At 52.6% G+C, this 20,729-nt stretch overlaps 1 protein-coding gene across 1 annotated transcript; it reads right to left on the reverse strand.

Annotated features, from left to right (window-relative positions):
- Positions 1-3,973: 3,973 nt before the first annotated feature.
- Positions 3,974-19,520, reverse strand: LOC112890380 (cellulose synthase-like protein D5). The gene is made up of 7 exons (XM_025957282.1): positions 19,445-19,520; positions 17,409-17,578; positions 17,227-17,310; positions 16,468-16,478; positions 6,684-7,268; positions 5,793-6,576; positions 3,974-5,701 (listed from the first exon to the last, which is right to left on the reverse strand). Exons 1-7 carry the CDS (start codon positions 19,518-19,520, stop codon positions 3,974-3,976), a joined length of 3,438 nt encoding a protein of 1,145 aa, XP_025813067.1.
- Positions 19,521-20,729: the final 1,209 nt, after the last annotated feature.

Raw genomic sequence — 20,729 nt, forward strand, 5'->3', positions numbered from 1 at the left:
AGATCGACAACTATCCATGCTCGTCTGGTTTCTACACTCTTGGGCTGGGTGCAACAAGGCGACTGTCCACGTGAAGACGGAGACCCGATTCAAGGAGGTTTCACAGAGATCTTTAGGAAATTTATTTAAGCATTTTCTCGAGTTTTATCTCGACACAACGGGTTTTTTCCCAAAGAATTCGTTCAACCACTCGGTCAGCAGATCAAGAAATTTACCCAAAACAGGGCTTGTTTTTCATCTATATTTCTGTGCCGTACAAACTATCTTGGTCCACCCAAGGATTTTCTTCGGGCTAACCGAGACATCTTCGCATGGCAACATACGACTATTTTTAGCCTGCCCAAGGATTTCCTTTGGGCTAGCTGAGTCATCTTTGCACAACAACTACTTTTGTAACAACGCATGTACAAGATTGCGTTGTCACTTCCTTTGGGCCAACCCAGACATCTTTGCATGGCAACATATGACTTGTCTTGGACCGCCTAAGGAACTGATCACCCTAAGGACCTCGTCATCAATCCTTTCGAGCGAACCGTCATGTTTTCGTAAGTCAACATAGGAATTCTCATAGCCCGCCCAAGGAATTGACTGAAACTACCAGCAAGATTTATTTCTCCCACGCTAATTGACTTCCAGTCACCTTCACATACTTCCAGTAACGCTCTGATTACCAGTTTCCGACTAGTACTCTATGTTACTGAAGGGGCCTCGCTCCTATACTTCTAGTATAACTCCATTTACTGGTTCACGACTGGTATCCGTGTAAGTTTATTGAAGGGGCCTCGCTCCCATTATCCAGTAACGTTAAAACTACTAGTTTCCGACTAGTACTCTATGTTATTGAAGGAGGCTCGTTCCCATACTTCCAGTATAACTCTGTTTAATGGTTCACGACTGGTATCCGTGCAAGTTTACTAAAGGGGCCTCGCTCCCATTATCCAGTAACGTTCAGACTACTAGTTTCCGACTAGTACTCTATGTTACTGAAGGGGACTAGCTCCCATATTTCCAGTACAACTCCGTTCTACTGGTTTATGACCGGTATTACGCCTAAGTTTGCTGAAGAGGCCTCGCTCCCATACTTCTAGTAACAGATTACTAGTTTCCGACTAGTATGCTATGTTACTGAAGGGGCCTCGCTCTCATATTTGCAGTACAACTCCATTTACTAGTTCACGACTGGTATCCGTGCAAGTTTACTGAAGGGGCCTCGCTCCCATACTTCTAATAACGCTCTGATTACTAGTTACCGACTAGTATTTTATGTTACTGATGGGGTTTTTAATCCCATACTTCCAGTAATGTTCAGACTACTAGTCTCTGACTAGTACTCTATGTTACTGAAGAGGCCTTGCTCCCTTATTTTCAGTATTACTCCGTTTACTAGTTTTGACTAGTTATACATGGAGTTTACTGCAAGGGCATTGCTCCCAACACAATTTCATGTCTATCAGTTATAACATACTTTTATGTTTTCCTTGCAGGGGACCTGATCTGGACCATACTGCTGGGCGAGTCGGATTCAACTCCGATTAGTTGGCTTCATCAATAATCGCCAACGACTACTCCGACTTCGCGAGAACATTCGACTACATGTCACCGACTACAACGACTACGGATTGGACTTCGACTAGTTGGGTTCATCAACAACCGTTGGCGACTACTGGACTTCGTGAAGAGTGCACGGCGACACGCTGGCGACTACTTTGACTACTCGTCTCGTCTACAAATTTAGTCGGACTCGACTACGGCCAGATGGCTTCATTAATTGTACTCATCTAGCTCCTTGGCTCGGGGGCTGGCACCACCAACTGCTAGGTATACACTATTCTACTCATCTAGCTCCCTGGCTCAGGGGCTGGATGCGATAAGGCACTAAGCATGCTTTCAGTGACAGCTCTCATGCTTTAACGCTGGACGCTATACAACTACTCGGAAGTTCCCGATTCAAGAGTCTTTTGAAGATTTATCTTGGGAAGATGATTGTTAACCATTATTTCGGAGATTTTATTCCGAAATAAGGGTTTTTTTTAGATTATTTCCCAGAGGTCTTATCTAGTCATTGACTCAGGGAACAAGATTTGATTTGAGAGGTAATTTCGGGCGTTTTTAGAAGTTATTTGCTTCACCATTTTTTCAAGGAAATCATCCCGAAAAAGCGGTTTTCGAATTTAGTGAACCGATTTGCCCATCTTAACCATCAAATCTTTACTGTCATATATTGTATGCCATGATTCTTTGGATCCTTTATTCCAAACCTTGGGGATTTTGATTCAAGGCTCGGGGCTGCGGGACACGTGTCATCAGCGACTTATTTTTCAAATCTATTGGAAGATAAAGATAGAAGACTCAAGATTAAATTGACCCTTAGCCTGATTCTATGAGTCAATCTAAGGCTTGGGGACTACTCCATATGGAGTGCGAGTTTAATCACACCTCATATAAAAGAAGACTTGACAACTATTCGGGGGATTAGCACCTCACAACCTCGATGCAGCCAAGAAAGTACTCAGAGGACACTTTCAAGATGGAGTTCAGGAGAACTTGAAGACGCCTTCAGAAGTACTCGGACACCTGTGGTACTCGACTACGATGAGCTCTGGGGTTTGTCAAACCCAGGTCCACGGAACTGTGCACACAGCATACATTTCCTAGGATAAGGGATAGGACATGGCCCACGCTCTACATCTGTTATAACTACTCGTAGTATAGTAGGATTACTCGTATAGTAGTAAAACTAATCGAAGATGATAGGAAACTACCCGAAAAATACTCGGGTAGGACTCTTAGGCTTGTACCCGACTAGGGCTTCCATGTAACCGTATCCCCCCAGACTATATAAGAGCGGACAGAGACCCCTCCAAACGAAAGATTACCCGATCACCATCTAAGGCAATTCAAACCACACAGGACGTAGGGTATTACGCTTTCAGCGGTCCGAACTTGTTTAAACTTTGTGTTCCTTGCACCTTCGAGTTTCTGATCTTGACGACACCCTACCTATAAATTCACTACCTCGGAGGTATCCCTCAGTGAGCGTGGCGGTAAAACACCGACTTGGGCCCCCTGCCACTTCCTTTTGATCATATTGTCTTTGGTCAAGACTGCATTATTTTCGAAGAGCTAGGAAAAGATTTTGATCTTAGCTGTCCATATATATGCTTGTAACACCCTCCCCCCCCAAACACACATACCCCACTAGTAAGATGATCATACACAAATTTTGTAGAGAAAACCCAATTCCCCCTAACCCACTTGACAAGATCCTCATCATCAGTGAAGGTGTGGGATTAGACTTTCTCTACCACCCCATCCATTCATTGAATGGCATAGGGGATAGCCATCTAGTAAAGGATAGATTGCCTTGCCTAGGCAAGAACTATTTCACTGTTATGTCCTTTTCTCGGCAGAGCTCATATAGCACAGGATGAGTCATGCAGAGAGAAGAGTCTTGGACCCAGGTGTTCAACCAGAAAAGGGTTTTACTTCCATTTTTCACTATAATCTTCCTTCCTCTCAAGTAGATATGCCTGACACTCAAGAGATCAGTCCATACAAAGGAATCATCCAACCTATGTTTCACAGTGCTGAGAGTATTGCCCTGTAGGTATTTAGTTTTCAAATCTCTTAAATCTACTCAAATCTCTCAGGGATCAACTTTTTGTCAACTGTGTTGAAATTTTCTAAAAATATATCTAAATTATGCTCAAGTGAGAAAATGTAGTAAAAAAACACGTGGACCAATAACCAATTACTATACCATCTTAATTAGAGAAAGGGGAGATTTCGCACAAAATCCCTGTACAGTTAGCGTCGATCATCTCTTTTTTTTTTTACACTAGCCCCTACAGGTACAGAATAAAGGACTCTTCCCCTGCCTAGCTACCTTTCTTACTTGCATTCAGAAACAACAAATGTGACACAACAAAAACAATCCTGCAGGCCATCTGATGATGATGATCTTGGTGACTGATCACACATCGATGCCACCCTGTGCGATCCTGTCGTCTGGCGGGCTGATGGTGATCCAGAGCAGGGAGACGGTGATGGAGATGAGCCCCGCCCAGACGTAGACGAGTGTGGGCGTGCGGCCGCGTCGTCCCATGAGCCCCTTGGCGAACGGGTAGTAGTGCGCCAGCACCCAGAAGCTGAAGAACCCTCCGCCCAGCAGCTTGCTGTACTGCGGGATCTCCGCGTACACGGTGCGCGATACGCCGACGACGAGCGCGATGATGTTGATCCCGATGACGGCGAGCGGCGGGATGAAGAGCGACGTCCACTTGACGAGGTAGAGCTCGGCGAAGGGGTCGTCGTCGTCCTCCGCCGCCGCCTTGGCTGTGAGCGTGAAGGAGATCTCGATGCCTGCGATGACCTTGAGCAGGCCTTGCAGCACGGCCGCCAGGTGCGCCGACGTGCCGCCGATGACCCAGAACTGCTCGTTGCGCCACCACTCCTCGAGGCCGATCCCGGACCACTTGACCTCCAGCAGGCAGAGCAGCATGAGCGTGATGGTGATGAGCAGGAGGTAGCACAGGAAGGTCGGGTCCAGCGTGGCCACGATGAACTGGCCCGAGAAGAGGGACAGCGCCGGCAGGAGGCAGTACATGATGAGGAAGAGGGAGGTGAAGGGGTAGATGCCGACGTTGAGGTAGGAGAGGCGCTGCAGGAACTTGAGCCGCCGGGAGGCCAGGAACGCGTTGTTCTTGGAGAAGAAGATCTCCACGGAGCCCGTCGCCCAGCGCAGCACCTGGTGGAGGCGGTCGGTGAGGTTGATGGGCGCCGTGCCCCGGAACGCGTCGCGGCGGGTGATGCAGTACACGGAGCGCCACCCGCGGTTGTGCATGCGGTAGCCGGTGACCACGTCCTCGGTGACGGAGCCGTAGATCCAGCCCACGCGCAACCCCCACTCAGTGCCGTCCTCGTACCAGCAGGAGACGACCGCCACGGACTCCGCCACCGTGGCCGCGTCCAGCGGCGGGCGTGGCATCAGCAGCGCGCCGGGGGGCCGGCCGTTCTGCACCGACGGGTGGTCCTGCAGCGGCCGGCCCTGGTACTCGGCCACGGCGATGGTCTCGATGAACATCTTGGACTTGCCGAAGCGCTGCGGCGCCTCGTGGTCCGGGTGCTCCGGCAGCGGGCGGAGCTCCTCGGGGCCCGGGTGGTGGTGGCCGTGCGGGTCGATGGGCACCTTGACCTGGCCGTAGATGCCGCGGTACTCGTTGGTGCGCGGCGGATTGAAGCCGTAGACGGCGTAGCGGCGGAAGAGGCAGCCGGTCCCGACATACATGGGGCCCTGCAGGCCGTCGAGCGCGCGCATGTTGCCGTCGAAGAAGACAGTGTTGTGGTTGGCGTAGCGGTCGGAGGGGTCGATGCCCTCAAAGCGCTGCGGGAACTGGATGTAGCAGATGCGGTCGCCGCCGCGGTCGAGCATGTAGCACATGGCCTCGCGGATAGCCATGCAGTTGTAGATGTAGTGGTCGCAGTCGAAGTTGAGCATGAAGGGCCCGTTGGAGAGGATGGCCGACGCGCGCACCATGGCGTTCATGGCGCCGGCCTTCTTGTTGTGGTCGTACCCGGGGCGCTTCTCGCGCGAGAGGTACACGAACATGGGGACGCGCACGTCAACGCCGGTAAAGTCCAGGTACGGGTGCGACGCGGCGTCGCCGGGGACCACGTCGTAGTGAGGGTTCTTGATCATCACCTAGTACCAGTAGGAGGAGTTCTGATCCGGCAGGCTGTAAAAATTAATGCTCAACACCTCTGGATTATTGGAGAAGCTAGTCGTACAATACCTGCACGATGCTCGCGTGGTCGCCCTTGGCGTGGTCGGGGGCCGAGTCCAGCCAGGTGCCGGGCCAGTGGGTACCGTCGGCCATCCAGGTGGCCTTCACCGTGGGGACGTCGGCGGCCTGCTTGTCGCGAGCGAGCTTGCGCTCGCGGGCGTTCATCGCGTTGGCACGCCGGCGGATGAGGTCCGCAAGCCCGTTGATGCGGACCTTGAACTCGTCGTACTCGCGCTTGATCCACCGCCGGTCCTTGACGAAGTCCGGCCGCTTCTTGCCCTTGGTGGGGTCGCCCTTCTGGTTGAAGTACGAGTCCGGGTTGCGCGGCTCGATGGAGTGCTTGCGGCAGAAGGGCACCCACACCTTGGCGAACTCGCACGCCTCCGCCATGGCCTCGAAGGTCAGCAGCGCGCCGCCGTCGTCGGAGATGTAGACGAAGAGCTTCTCCGCGGGGTACTCGGTGCTGAGGATGGAGAGCAGTGAGTTCGCCGTGGTCAGGGGCGGCTCCTTGTAGGGGTCGGCGGTGGAGATGAAGACGTCGAGCCCGGGGAGGTCGGAGCGGCCCGTCGGGTTGGTCGGTGTCACGGACTCGAACTTCTCCCGGAGCGCGGCGAGGTCGACGGCGCGGTTGATCGGGTTCAGCTTGGGCATCTGGTCCAGCAGCCACGAGAAGGCGAACCAGAACTCGCACACGATGGAGATCCCCCACAGCCACAGCGCGTCCAGGTTGGGGTTCGTCGCGCGCCAGATCAGGAACAGGAACAGCGAGATGAAGCGCACCAGCACCAGCAACCTGCCACGTGCAAATCAAAATCGATCACTTGACGCGTTGCCAAATGCCAAGAACAAACAGGGAGCATTGGTCGGTCGGTCAAATCCTCCGGACGGCGCGAATTGAACCTGTAGGGGCTGAGAATGCCGGGCGGAATGGCCACCTTCCGGCTGAGCGGCTTCCACGGCTTGTCCACGAGGTCCTCCATCTTGACGGGGCCGCCGCCCGCGCCGCCGCCGTCGTCGTCGGCGTACGCGTTGTTGTCCTGCGGCCAGTACGCGTTGCCGATGCCGTACGTGCCCTTGGTCTCGAACAGCCACCGGTTGTGGTCGAAGTCCCCGGTCTGGCTCCGCAACAGCAGCGACTTGGAAGGCGCCGGCACGCGCGCCGTGGACAGCCGCCGGTCCATCTTGCCACTGACGCCCCCGGCGCCGTCGTCCCCGCCGGCGCCCCCGCGCCGGTTGACAAGCTTAGTGGACGCCGACGGGCCATAGGGCGGCAAGGGGAAATCGTCTGGCTTGGAGCCACCCGCGGAAGTGGAGGACGGCGCGCCACCGCCGCCGCTGTAGGGCTGGTTGTCCGGGGTGGGCGGCATGAGGACGGTGTAGTTAGCATAGTCGCTGCCACCGCCGGACATGATGGAGGCAAACTCCGGCGCGTCGTCGATCTCGACGTCGTTTGAGGAGCTAGGAAGGCGCCCCCTCGACGGCGTCCTCGTTCAATAGACGGGTGGCTTCCACGCCGACGGCGAGGACGATGACGTGCACGTGGGTGCGTGTGCTCCCTAGCTAGCTATGCGATGCCATGGGCCTCACCGTGGAAGCAAGCTGATCGCACATCCACGCGCACGAGCTCGTCGATCGAGAGAGAGGGGGAGAGATGGTTGCATGGCTTGGAGGAAATTGCGAGGCGAGAAGAGATGCGGAGTGGCGACAATTTCGGAGACCGGCCATTGAAGTTTTTAGCTCGCCATGGAAGCATCGGTTGGTCGAAAAATGGAGGCTTTGATCCGGAAGCAATGCATGCTCCAAAAAGCGTGCAAAATTAAAATGGCTAGACTGTCTCGTCTGGATGAATGGTTTGCAGGCTCATACGGTCATACATTCAAGATCCATGAACGCTGCAAGCAATTTGGTCTTATTAGCTGCATGCATATGCACCATGTACATTTTGAATTTTGCACGTTTCGAATTTGTTTGATATAACCTATAACATTTAGGATGCGGAGCTTATACATTTTGATCATTTAGAATTTGTTCAGTATAACCTATAAATTGTTACGCAAAACCTCTCGTGCCTGTGTGGGCACACACAAGTGTTGGCGGCCGAAATTGGCAAGGACCGAGGCATACTGGTCTGAGCGGTTTGCATACGGGTCGGACCGGTCTATAGCCTGTTGCAATCCGAGTAGGTTTAGGTATGTAATTCGGAAAATTTAGAAACTCTATTTCTAATGTGATAGGAGGATGAGTCCCGATCTTCCGAGAGGTACGGTAAACTTGATTGGTGGAGAACTCGACGTTGATGATCCAAGGCTCCGAACGAACAGAACCCCGCAATCACTACACCACTGCTCCGTTGGTTATCACCCGTGTCACACGAATGATCTCGCCACGAAGGCTTATCCCTGCAAGCGCAATCAAGAACACAAGTAAGAATAGAAGATGCAATCAAACAGACTTGATTACGAGATGGGGTCTCACAAACCGATGAACGGCGACACTGTTTGATGACAGAATGAATTTAAGCAAAACCCAAACCCTAAAGTGGCGACGGCTACTGAATAAAAAGGAGTTGGGGGCGTGCAAGTCCCCTGGACGCAACCTTAATGGGCTTCAACACGGTACACGGGCCAACGGCCCAAAAGACGGTGACACAGCACCCTGTCAGATCTTGTGCAAGAACCTTAAAAGGTCCAGCGGCACGTGGCATGAGCTTGGACTTTCGCAAATCCGGAAACCTATCTTTTCGCAAATGAACCCACACCAAATCACCAGGTTCTAATTTTACCTCCTTCCTTCCTTTACTGACAGCAATTCGATAATTTTCATTCATTTTTTCAATTTGTAACTTAGTAGTTTCATGCAACTTAAGAATAAATTCAGAACGTTGTGTAGCATCTAAGTTCACAATTTCAGAAGGTGGTAACGGTAGCAAATCAATTGGAGCACGAGGATTGAAACCATATACTACCATAAATGGACTTAAGTTAGTTGTGCAGTGAATAGATCTGTTATAGGCAAACTCAATATGTGGCAAACACTCCTCCCACAACCTCAAATTGTCTTTCAAAACAGCCCGCAACATAGTAGACAAGGTACGATTAACTACCTCCGTTTGCCTATCAGTTTGTGGATGACAAGTAGTAGAAAATAGCAACTTTGTTCCCAATTTATACCATAAGATTCTCCAAAAATGGCTCAAAAACTTAGCATCCCTATCAGAAACAATCGTATTTGGTACACCATGTGTCAGACCCGGGGCCACCGGGCTGGGCACATAACGTAGTTTAAAGAGGTCTAAGAGATTAAGTCCATCTTATCTCTTATTCATTTTGTTTATCTCTTGTTTATCCCGTTTAAATAGGAGATAAGCTAACCAACACGGAGGGGATCTACTCGAAGATATGTTCTGGTATGATCCCTCAGCGGAGGTTGGTTAGCATCTTTGTAACTCTGGCCTCTCGGGTATATAAGGGAGGTCAGGGACCCCTCTCAAAACAGAAAATCACTAGGTCATTCTACATCAAAGGCAATACAAACCACCATACAGGACGTAGGGTGTTACGCTTTTTGCGGCCTGAACCTGTCTAAGCTTTGTGTTCCTTGCACCTTCGAGTTCCTGATCTCGGCGTCCCTTAACCCAAAACTTACCACCTTGGGTATATCCCACGGTGGGCAGCCAGTTAAACACCGACAGCTGGCGCGCCAGGTAGGGGAGTGCGTCGAAGATCCACCGGCGAGCTCGATGGCATCTTTCAATTTCATCAGGTCAGTTCCCTCTCAGGGTACGACATTCATTTTTGGCTCATGGGTTTGCATCGCAGATGGTGTGGGCAACTTTCGGCGATTCCTCGTCGACATGAGGCCAAAAACCTTCGCTGCGGATCCTCGCAGCGGCCTCGACAAGTTCGTCGATGAGCTCAACAACTTGTCGCTCCATACTTCCGCATTACGGATCGAGATGGAGTCTGCTCCTGGCTCGACTTCTTCTGGTGTTGCGACAACTTCCCCTGGTTTGGACTTGTTCCAATCTAGGGATCCGCATAGCCGATCTCAACTCGGCTCATGCAAACTGGCCACTGATCTTCAGGAGGCCAACATATCTGGGTCCCTCTCCATGTTAGAGAAGGATCTGGACTTGCTGCTCCAGGACGGAAAGCCTAAATCCACCGCGTGTTGGGGGGCTTCGGGTTGTTCTGGTCCCGGTGATTTGGTGATCACCTCTTTGCCGGAGGGGCGTGTTGTGCATTGGAGGGGCATGAGGCTCTCTGATCTACTCGAGACAGAGGGTCGACTTGTGGCCCACCTTGAGCCCTTGCCTTTTCAGGAGGGCAGGCCATTGGCCACCGTGGCGGAGGGGTCGACTGAACTAGTCGACGAAAATTCTCATGAGCTTTCCTCCCGCCAGGTGCTGATGGCCGAAGAAGGCGAGGGCGATGGGGACCTTCCCATCAAAAACTTTGAAGCGATCTTCGAAGATGAGATCACGGCCAATGCCGGCGATGAGAAAGATGCCGATCGTGAGGCGCGGAGGGCCAGGAACAGGGCCCGCGCAATCCGGCGGAGGAGAACCAACGAGCGTAGGCGATCTATGCATCGCGAGCTTGACCCTGAGTTCGCTGCCGTAAGTGAACGGGGTTTCAGGACTCCGGTAGCCAACATCGCCAGGGTGACGGCCATTCTCGAGCGCAGCCACGATCCGGAGGTGCGTCAAGCTCTTCTCTACGCGCAGAGGGCTTGGATCCAGCTGGATCAACACAACCCGGCATCCACCATCAGAGAGGAGCGCGTAGGTGAGAGACGCAGTCAGGCTCACAGCCGAACAGCTGGTGGCCGCCCTCGACACCATCTCAGCAACGACAACGCCCGCGGGAGTCAGGCCCCTGGCGGGAGGCAGCAGCCACCGCAAGGAGGTCATCCGCGACAAGCCAATCATCGATTTTCTCTAGAGGATCTGTGCCAGCACATCAATGACGGTCGCGACGCGCGGACTGTGATCTCTTCCAGGTGCAAGACCCGCGAAGAAGTCGAAAACGAAGGTACTGACTGTAGCGATCGGTTTCCTGCTTTCTCTGCATGTTTCAGCAGCTACAAGTACCCAGAGGGCTTCAAACCCATCAGCATTACCAAGTACGACGGTAAGCAGGCTCCTCAACAATGGCTCCGTTGTTACTCCACGGCCATCGAGGTAGCAGGGGGTTCAAACATTACCAAAGTCGTCTACTTCCTGATGGCTTTGGATCCCGCACCGCTCACTTGGTTGGAGAGCCTCGGCAGCAACTCCATCGACTCCTGGGAACGACTTAAGAAGTTCTTCATCGACAATTTTCAGGGAGCGATTGCCTGTGCAGGTACTCGACACGATCTTGCCCAGTGTAAGCAAGAACGTAACGAGCTTCTGCGGTCTTACACGCGTTGCTTCTTCGACGTCCGCGCTACCATCACGAACATCTCGGAGGACGACATCATCGATTGCTTCTACAACGGCATCACCGACCCGGGCATCTATAGGGATTTCGGGCGGAACAGGCCAAAGACTGTTGCGGGCCTTCGTGATATGATGCACGATTGGTCCGAACAGGAGGAGAAGATGCGGGAGCGGTTCCCACGGCGTCAGGATAGCAATCTGCGGTGCTCAAACGACAACCGCAACGACAAAGGCCCGCGGGACTTTTCGGGTCCGCCCCGGAAGCGAAAGCCAGATGATGTCATCGCGGCCATCGACCGTCCTTCACGAGGCAAGAAGTCGACGACGCAGGAGGAGTTCGAGAAGCTCCTGCAGAAGAAGTGCCTGTGGCATCCGGGCGCCAACCACGCCGCCATCGACTGCTACCACCTTCGGAGGACGTTCAGCAACTCCGGTGGCGGAAAGAAGAAGAAGCAGCCTGCTGACAAAGAACCCGAGGATGATGATCAAGAAGATCATGGGCGCAACCCGAAGTTTCAAGACGCTTCGAAGGTTGTCAACGTCATCTTTGGGGGAGACGAGGATTTTGGTTCCAGGCGGGACCAGAAGCTGCTTCTCCGGGAGATTTTGTCCATCGAGCCGGCGGTACCACGACCACTCCGTTGGTCGGAGGTCCCCATCTTGTTCTCCCGCGATGACCAGTGGATGAGCTTTTCGGAGCCCAGTAAGTTCCCCTTGGTCCTGGATCCTGTGGTGGCAGAGGTCAAGCTAACCAAGGTCCTCATTGATGGCGGAAGTGGGCTCAATCTCATCTTCGTCAGCACATTGAAGAAAATGAGCCTGGACTTCAAGGACATGCTGGTTCCCAGCAAGTCCCCTTTTTACAGCATCATCCCAGGTAACGCGGCACACCCGCTGGGTACGGTGGTCCTCCCAGTCACCTTCGGCACGCGGGAGAACTATCGTACCGAGTTCATCAAATTCGAGGTGGCTAACTTCGAATCTTCCTACCATGCCATATTGGGTCGACCGGCACTTGCCAAGTTTATGGCAGTGCCGCATTACGTCTATTTGCTTCTTAAGATGCCAAGACTCAGTGGAGTACTCACCCTCCGTGGCGACCTGAAGAAGTCATACGACTGTAATCAGGAGGCGATCCAATATGCTTCGACTACTCGCGTGCCAGATGCTTCGGGAGAAGTACTCACGGCCGCGCAGCAGCTTTCCCAATTCGGGCTGGAGATTCCTTCCAAGAAGGCCAGCAAGTCGAGCATCTAGTCGACTGATGACGTGGCCCTCAAGATGATCCAGCTTCAGGAGGGAGATTCATCTAAGACCGTTGTCATTGGCGCCGGCTTAGGTGACAAATAGGAATTCGCGCTCGTCAGCTTCCTTCGGGCTAACCGAGACATATTCGCATGGAAACCAGCGGATATGCCAGGGGTGCCCAGGGAGTTGATCGAGCATGCTTTGAATGTACACCCGAAGGCTACGCCTAAAAAGCAACGCCTACGGAGGTTTGCCCAAGACAAGCGTGAGGCCATTAAACGGGAGATCGCTAAACTTCTCGCGGCTGGATTCATTAAAGAAGTAATCCATCCAGAGTGGGTAGCGAATCCCGTTCTTGTAAAGAAAAAGAACAATGAATGAAGAATGTGTGTCGACTACACTGATCTCAACAAGCATTGCCCAAAAGACCATTTTGGGCTGCTGCGCATTGACCAAGTTGTCGATTCGATGGCTGGTTGTGTCCTTCTTTGTTTTCTTGATTGTTACTCAGGTTATCATCAGATCGCGCTCAAGGAGGAGGACCAAATCAAGACCGCTTTCATCACCCCGTACGGGACTTACGCCTACAAAACAATGTCCTTCGGGTTGAAGAATGCAGGAGCAACCTATCAGCGTGCGATCCAGATGTGTTTCGCGGTTCAACTGCACCGGAATGTTGAGGCCTATGTGGACGACGTCGTCATCAAGACCAGGGCATCCAGCGACTTAATTGCAGATTTGGAGGAAACATTTAGCAGTCTACGCAGATTTCGGTGGAAACTCAATCCCACCAAGTGCGTCTTTGGAGTACCTTCAGGGAAATTGCTCGGGTTCATCGTCAGCAACCGGGGCATTGAAACCAACCCTGTAAAGATCACGGCCATCACTGATATGGAGGCTCCAGCCACAACCAAGGATGTGCAGAAGTTAATAGATTGTATGGCGGCCCTGAATAGGTTCATCTCCCAACTCGGGGAGAGAGGACTAACTTTCTTCAAGCTCCTGAAACGCCAAGATAAGTTCCAATGGACGGAGGAGGCTGAGCGAGCCTTGCAGGATCTGAAACATCATCTTCAGTCACCTCCGATCCTTACAGCACCGTTGCTAGGGGAGGATCTACTACTTTACATCGCGGCAACAACTCATGTTGTCAGCAGTGCTATTGTAGTCGAGCGAGGCGAAGAAGGCCATGCGTTTGGAGTGCAGAGGCCTGTCTACTTCGTCAGCGAAGTCCTCTCCGAATCCAAGGTACGGTATCCAGCTGTTCAAAAGCTCTTGTATGCAATCTTAATCACATCAAGAAAGCTACGCCATTACTTCGACGAGTACAAGATCACTGTGATCACGGACTTCCCGCTGGCGGATATTCTTCATAATCAAGATGCCACGGGGCGCATATCCAAGTGGGCAGTGGAACTGGAGGCTTTGTCAATCAACTTCAAGCCACGCACTGCAATCAAGTCACAGGCTCTAGTCGACTTCATGGCTGAATGGAGGGAGAATCAAGTCCCAAACCCAGTGGACAAGCCAGAGCACTAGACCATGTATTTTGATGGGTCCCTCAAGCTCGACGGCGGCGGCGCTGGGGTTCTGCTTATTTCTCCACGAGGTGAACAGTTGAAATATGTCCTTCAGATCCTGTGGGCGGTATCCAACAATGAAGCCGAGTATGAAGCTTTGCTTCACAGGCTTCGTTTGGCGATATCACTAGGGATCAAGCGACTACTTGTATATGGCGACTCTCTTCTTGTTGTTCAACAGGTCAACAAGGAATGGGACTGCAACAAGGAGACAATGGATGCTTATGTACAGGAAGTGCGCAAATTGGAAAGCAATTTCTCCGGCCTGGAGGTTCATCATGTATTGCGGGAGCACAATGTCGGCGCGGATATCCTGTCCAAACTGGGGTCCACACGCGCCCAGGTCCCGTCGGAAGTCTTCGTCGAGGAGCTCAAGCAGCCATCCATCAAGTCTTCTCCGCAGGTAACCATCAACACGGGTCCCCAACAACCCGATCGAGAGGTTATGGTGCTGGAAGAGGACTGGCGAGAGGCTTTTATCGATTTCATTTGAGATCAACGGCTACCAGCGGGAATCGACGCCAAGAGCGCAGAAGCGGCATGCGTCTTACGAAGAAGCAAGGGCTTCGTCCTGGTCGACGGCAAGCTCTATCGGCGTGGCGCTCGGTCAGGAGTTCTCATGAAGTGCGTCGCAAAGGAAGATGGTTACGACATACTGTGGGAGATCCACGAAGGCGTCTGCGGCAACCAAGCGGCTTCAAGAAGCTGGTGGGGAAAGCAGACAGGGCCGGTTTCTGGTGGCCCCCGCAGTGACCGACGCGGAGGATCTTGTGCGTAGGTGCCAAAATTGTCAATTCTTCGGCAAACAGACGCATGTTCCAGCTCACAGCCTCATCACCATACCGCCATCCTGGCCTTTTGCCTGTTGGAGTCTTGACATGATCGGGCCCTTCACGACGGCGCCAGGCGGTTTCACCCATGTTCTGGTGGCTATCGACAAGTTAACTAAGTGGATCGAGTACAAGCCAATAGCCAAGCTCACGCCAGATCGGGTCATCGACTTCATCTCAGATATTTTGCATCGTTTCGGCTTCCCCAACACCATCATCACGGACTTGGGATCAAACTTCACGGCGAACCAGTTCTGGGAGTTCTGCGAGAATGCTTGCATCGAAGTTAAATATGTCTCAGTCGCACACCCAAGGGCCAATGGACAAGTCGAGAGGGCGAACAGCTTGATAATTGACGGCCTCAAGAAGAGATTATATGATGAAAACAGCAAAAAGGGAGGCAAGTGGGTACATGAGTTGCCGCATGTCGTCTGGGGGCTTCGGACCCAACCGTCCAAAGCCACAGGGCAAACGCCTTTCTTCCTCGTATACGGATCTGAGGCTATTTTACCAGCCGACATCATGTGGAAGTCTCCCAGGGTCGAAATGTATAATGAAGGCGAGGCGGACGAGGCACGGCAGTTAGAGCTCGATTCTGTGGAGGAAGCTCGCTGCACCGCTCTTGTTCAGTCAGCTCGGTACCTGCAGGGGATCCGGCGATATCATGATCGCAACGTCAGGGAGCGGTGATTCAGTGTTGGTGATTTGGTGTTGCGTCGTATTCAGGATGAATCTGGCCTACACAAGCTCAACTCAAGGTGGGAGGGCCCGTTCATCGTCAAGCAGGTTACAAGGCCAGGGTCTTATCGACTACAATATCCTGAGGGTCAGGATGTCCCGAACTCCTGGAACATTCAGAACCTGCGCAAGTTTTACCCTTAATACGAGGCCCGGTGATCGCTGAATCCCCGGGGGCTTGGAAGATTTCTTCTCCCCGAATCAATTTGGAGGCTATGAGCCACATAACTCGGGTTGTACATTCCTTCTTACCTGCATGATGGCCATGGTCATGCGCAAACACTTATATATAAATCGACTTCTCGTCGTGAATGATGCGGGGGCTACGGCCACGTTCTTCCCCTTTTTGACTTCAGTTCCTGACGGAACCCTCGGCTCCGTCTAACTTCTCCACATATCGAGTTCCGCCGCGACCTTGGATGCTCGCACGCGACAGCAGTCGCATTTTTCCAACATAGTCGACCCGTTCGACTGGTTTATTCCCAGTTTGTTGGATAAGCTCGTGCAAGGAGCTGCCTGGACTACATCCTGCGTGGTTGCACCCTGAGTAGTCTCGTCCCTGCCACGAACACGGCCTACTCGCGGCGATGCCTGCGCTCGCTCCCAGCAAGTCCGATCCGTCCATCCAGGTCCTACCTAACTTGTGGAGCGCGCTCCTACGAGGAGCAACCCTGACTATGTCCAGAGTCGATGCACTCGGGGTAGTTTTGCCTTAAAGCCTGGCAATTGTGCGATGATGCTTGCGTTCTTTTCTAACAGTTTTAGACCCACGAGTTCGGGTCGTGGACAACTTGTTAGATAAGTTCCTACATGGAGCTACGGCTACCTTCAGGGTCGTTGCACCCAGGGTAGTGTCTACTACTTACGCCTTGTAAGCCTGGATATCAATTCAGCACAGGCACATACACAAGTAGAGACATCAAAAGAAACTATATATACAAGGAAGTGAATACTTATTTTCAGTACCCTAATCCTGCATTACACTTTGAACTATGTGTTCTGATACAGGTTGGGCCTCTAGGAGGTATCTGTCGAATTGCTCCTCGGTGCAGTCCGCCGCCATGCCTTGAGCAAATATCTCCAGCTTCGCGCTCGGCAGGAAGGACTTCACGATTGCGAGGGCATTGTTGACGCACGTGATAGGTGCCTCGGAAAGGAACTTCATCACTTTCTTCGGGGCCTCACGGAGACGCTCTAGCAAGGGCCGGGGGTTCGCTTCGCCTTCTTCTGGTGGGTCCACCATGTCCACCAGCTCCCGAGCGGCCCCCCTGATGCTCTCGAGTTCTTCGCCCAGCGTCTTGATTCGCTGAAGGCTGTTGACGAACTGTTGCTCAGTGTCACTGATCACCTTCTGCAGCCTCTCGACGTCATCTGTACAGCGATAGAGCAGGTTCTTCATGTCAGTAAGTAGCTCTTCTTTACTGATTAAATTTCTCCTAAGCTCTGTGGTGGAAAGCTTTTCAGAACCCAGGGTGAGTCATACAGAGCAAAATACCCGAGGGAAGCAATGGTTTACCTTGGTGCGCCTTCTTTTGCACCCTGAGCTGCTCCTTATGCGCCTCGAGCTCCTTCTTCTGTTCCTCGAGTTGTTGCTGGAGCTCGGCGTTGACTTTCTCAAGATGTACATTCTCCGTCTTCTCGTCGTCAAGGCGCTTCCTCAGGGCATCGAGTTCCTTACGGTCACGGTCAAGGGTCTTCAATTCCTCTGCCTATTTCCGGGAGCGGGCGATCACACTCTGCATAAAAAGGGAAAAGCCAGATTAGCCACTTGACTCAGCCACTGTCAGAAAATGCTCTCAGGTCTTACCATGGTAAAGTCATGCGCCTTCTTGAGGATATCGACACTGTCATCCGTCAGTAGCAGGTCATCTGCCAGGTCGGTGGCAACGGCTTCCTGACTACCCGATCCGGCCAGTAGCAGCTCATCGGGTCTCCCGGAGGTTCCCACGGCTTCTTCAGTAGTCAGCTGCTGGGCACCTGCAATCACAAATGTTCTCAGCATACAGCATGCGGATCCCGGTAGCTAGCCGGGGCGGTCAGACACTCACCTGCGCCATCTGTTGGAGCGGCGCCAGGGGCCTCGACCTGTTTCTCGCCACCGGCCCCGGCCTCAACTTGTTGGAGCTTGGGAGGCGGCAGGTCGGGCAGCGTGGTGTCGGCCCCGGGGGCTGGCTCCGTGGGCGTCGACCCTTCGGGGGCCGATGCCTCGGGGGCTGACGCAGCGGCGACTGGCCCAGCACTTGATGATTCCTCCCGGGTCGAGGACCTGGGGGCTGGGGCAGTCGAAGTTGGCGTCAGCTGGAGGTCTGCGGCACTTGCAGCACTAATGAAGTCGAAGTTAGGCAACACATAAGCTGAAAGATCAAATCATTTGCAGTGCAACAAGAGGCAGACTTACAGTCCAAATTTTTTCTTAATGGCTCTCTTCATCCGCACGGCCTGACGCGGCGTCTCCGTTGCCGGCGGCGGGGTTTCACCGGCTTGTGGCGCGGTCCCTGCCACGGTGATGGTGACAGCGGCGGTGGTCGCCGGGCTCGCCCTTTCTTCTTCGGGCTCGGCCCGGGCGGAGGATGCGGAAGGACTACAGGTGGATGTTATAAGTACAACTCAGCATCAAGGTAACACATTACAACAAACAAGTAGGCTCTTATCCAGTGGATTCGAGTTCCTGCGCCTTGCGCTTGCGCACCAGTCGATAGCCTTGCAGCACCGGTGGCAAAGCGCCGGTCAACTCCACGCTCTGCTCGAAGGAGTTGTCCTAGCGCATTTTTCCTTCGGCTCCTTCTCCCGCCTACGAGCTCACGCCTTCGGTGGACTCGCTGCTGTGTTGAGCTGCAGCAAGGCGAGCCCTCTTGGCTTTAGCGGCAGCAGAGGGGAGGAGGTGGTCCGGTCGGGGGACGTCAGGTCGCGGCGGGTAGCTGCGGTACACCTCCGTGTGTCCCTGCAGAGAGTTCTTCAGTTGCGTAATGAAGCAAAAGCGGTTATCTTCAGCAAAAAGAAGTCGAATACTTACCGGTTTGGGCGGATTTCGTGCGGAAATCAGTGTGGGCACGTATGGCACGGCCTCCACGTCTAGTAGCACCCGCTGAACTCGCTGGAGCGCGACTTCATCTGACAAATCCTCTGCGCACATGCGAGAAGGATTAGCGGGGCCTGTGTACTCGAATCCCAGGCAATGGCGCTGCTGGATGGGTTGGACGCGACGCTTGTAAAATGCGAACATGACGGAGGCACTGGTCAGTCCCTTCTTCTTCTGTGCCTCAATGACGTCCAGCAGCTCTTTGACTTGGTCCATCTCCCCGCCGGAGGGTTCCAGGATCCATTCCCCCCTGATTACAGGTGGTCTGTTCGACTTCATCGGCAGATGGGGAGCATGGTTTTCGATGTAAAACCAATGGTTTTTCCATCCAGGAAGGTTGGAGGGGAATTTGTATGTGAGATATTTGTCGCCGGCCTGCTGACGCAGTTGGATGCCGGCGCCTCCAACAACGGAAAGGTTCTTGGAGGTGGGCTGTGGTTTGATACGGAAGAGGAAGCGGAAAAGATCCCAGTGGGGTTCGATTCCAAGAAAAGCCTCACAGTAATAGATGAAAATTGAAATGTGGCAAATAGAATTTGGGTTGAGATGGTGAAGCTCAAGCCCGTAGTAATACAGAAGGCCTCGGAAGAAGGAACAAGAGGGGAGAGCCAATCCCCGTTCGGCAAAATGGAGAAATGTGACGATTTTGTCAACATTTTCCATGGAAAAAGGTTCGCGGTAAGAGGGGCGCCAATTGACAAGGGTCTTTTCTTGCACCAACCCCTCGGAAACTAGGTTCTTAAGGTGGTTGAGGGAGCACTTACTGTGTGACCACTCCGCGGTTGAAGGCTGCGCCTCGTCCGTCTTCTTCTCTTTGATCTTTGCTTTCTTGGGCGCCATCTCCGATTCACTGGCCACGAGATGCTCGGGGGCTGCGGGGAGAGTGGCGGGGAGGTTGGAGCGGGAGGATCTCCTTGGGGGCATGGCGGCGGCGCTTGGCTCAGATTGGGGATTTTGGTGGCTTTTGGCGGAATGCGGATTGAAAGCGCGGTTTTTTCCCTACTGTTGTCGCGGGGTTAAATAACCAGTAGGGTGGAGAAAAGTTACTGTTCCGAAGTTCAGGAGTCACTTCCGAGAATATTCCAAAGTCGAGGGGTCATTTGGTGGATTGTTTGGATTAAATATTTGATTAACCATTTTTTCAGGGTTTGTAAGCCCGAAAAAAGGGGTTTTTCAAATTAATAATCTAATACCCATCATCTGTACCATCATTTTGGTAATTTCGCAAGTTGTCATTTTTTGTCTGCATGCCACGGTTGTTGGATCCTTATCTCCAAATTTTGTGGGATTTGGATTCAAGGCTCGGGGGCTGCAGGATACGTGGCATCGACTACTTATTTTTCAAATTTTTTGAAGGATAATCAGGATTGCAGATTAATGGGACCCTCAGCCTGATTCCCTGATTCAACCTAAGGCTCGGGGGCTACTCCATATGGAGTGCGATTTTTCAATCGCACACCATAGTAGAAATAAAATTCAGGGCATGAGCACCTCATAGCTTCGATGCAGCCAGGCATGTACTCGAAGAAGGTTTTCAAGACGAAGCTTCAGAAGAAGTCGAAGACTGCTTCGAAAGTACTCGATAAGGCTGCAGTACTCAGCTACGAAGAGCTCGGGGGCTTGTCAGACCCGGGGCCACCAGGCTGGGCACATAACATAGTTTAAAGAGGTCTAAGAGATTAAGTCCGTCTTATCTCTTATTCATTTTGTTTATCTCTTGTTTATCCCGTTTAAATAGAAGATAAGCTAACCAACACGGAGGGGATCTACTCGAAGATATGTTCTGGTATGATCCCTCAGCGGAGGTTGGTTAGCATCTTTGTAACTCTGGCCTCTCGGGTATATAAGGGAGGTCAGGGACCCCTCTCAAAACAGAAGATCACTAGGTCATTCTACATCAAAGGCAATACAAACCACCATACAGGACGTAGGGTATTACGCTTCTTGCGGCCCGAACCTGTCTAAGCTTTGTGTTCCTTGCACCTTCGAGTTCCTGATCTTGGCATCCCTTAACCCAAAACTTACCACCTTGGGTATATCCCACGGTGG

This window comes from Panicum hallii, chromosome 4 (genome assembly GCF_002211085.1).
Source record: "Panicum hallii strain FIL2 chromosome 4, PHallii_v3.1, whole genome shotgun sequence".
In the NCBI taxonomy this organism is placed as follows: Eukaryota; Viridiplantae; Streptophyta; class Magnoliopsida; order Poales; family Poaceae; genus Panicum; species Panicum hallii.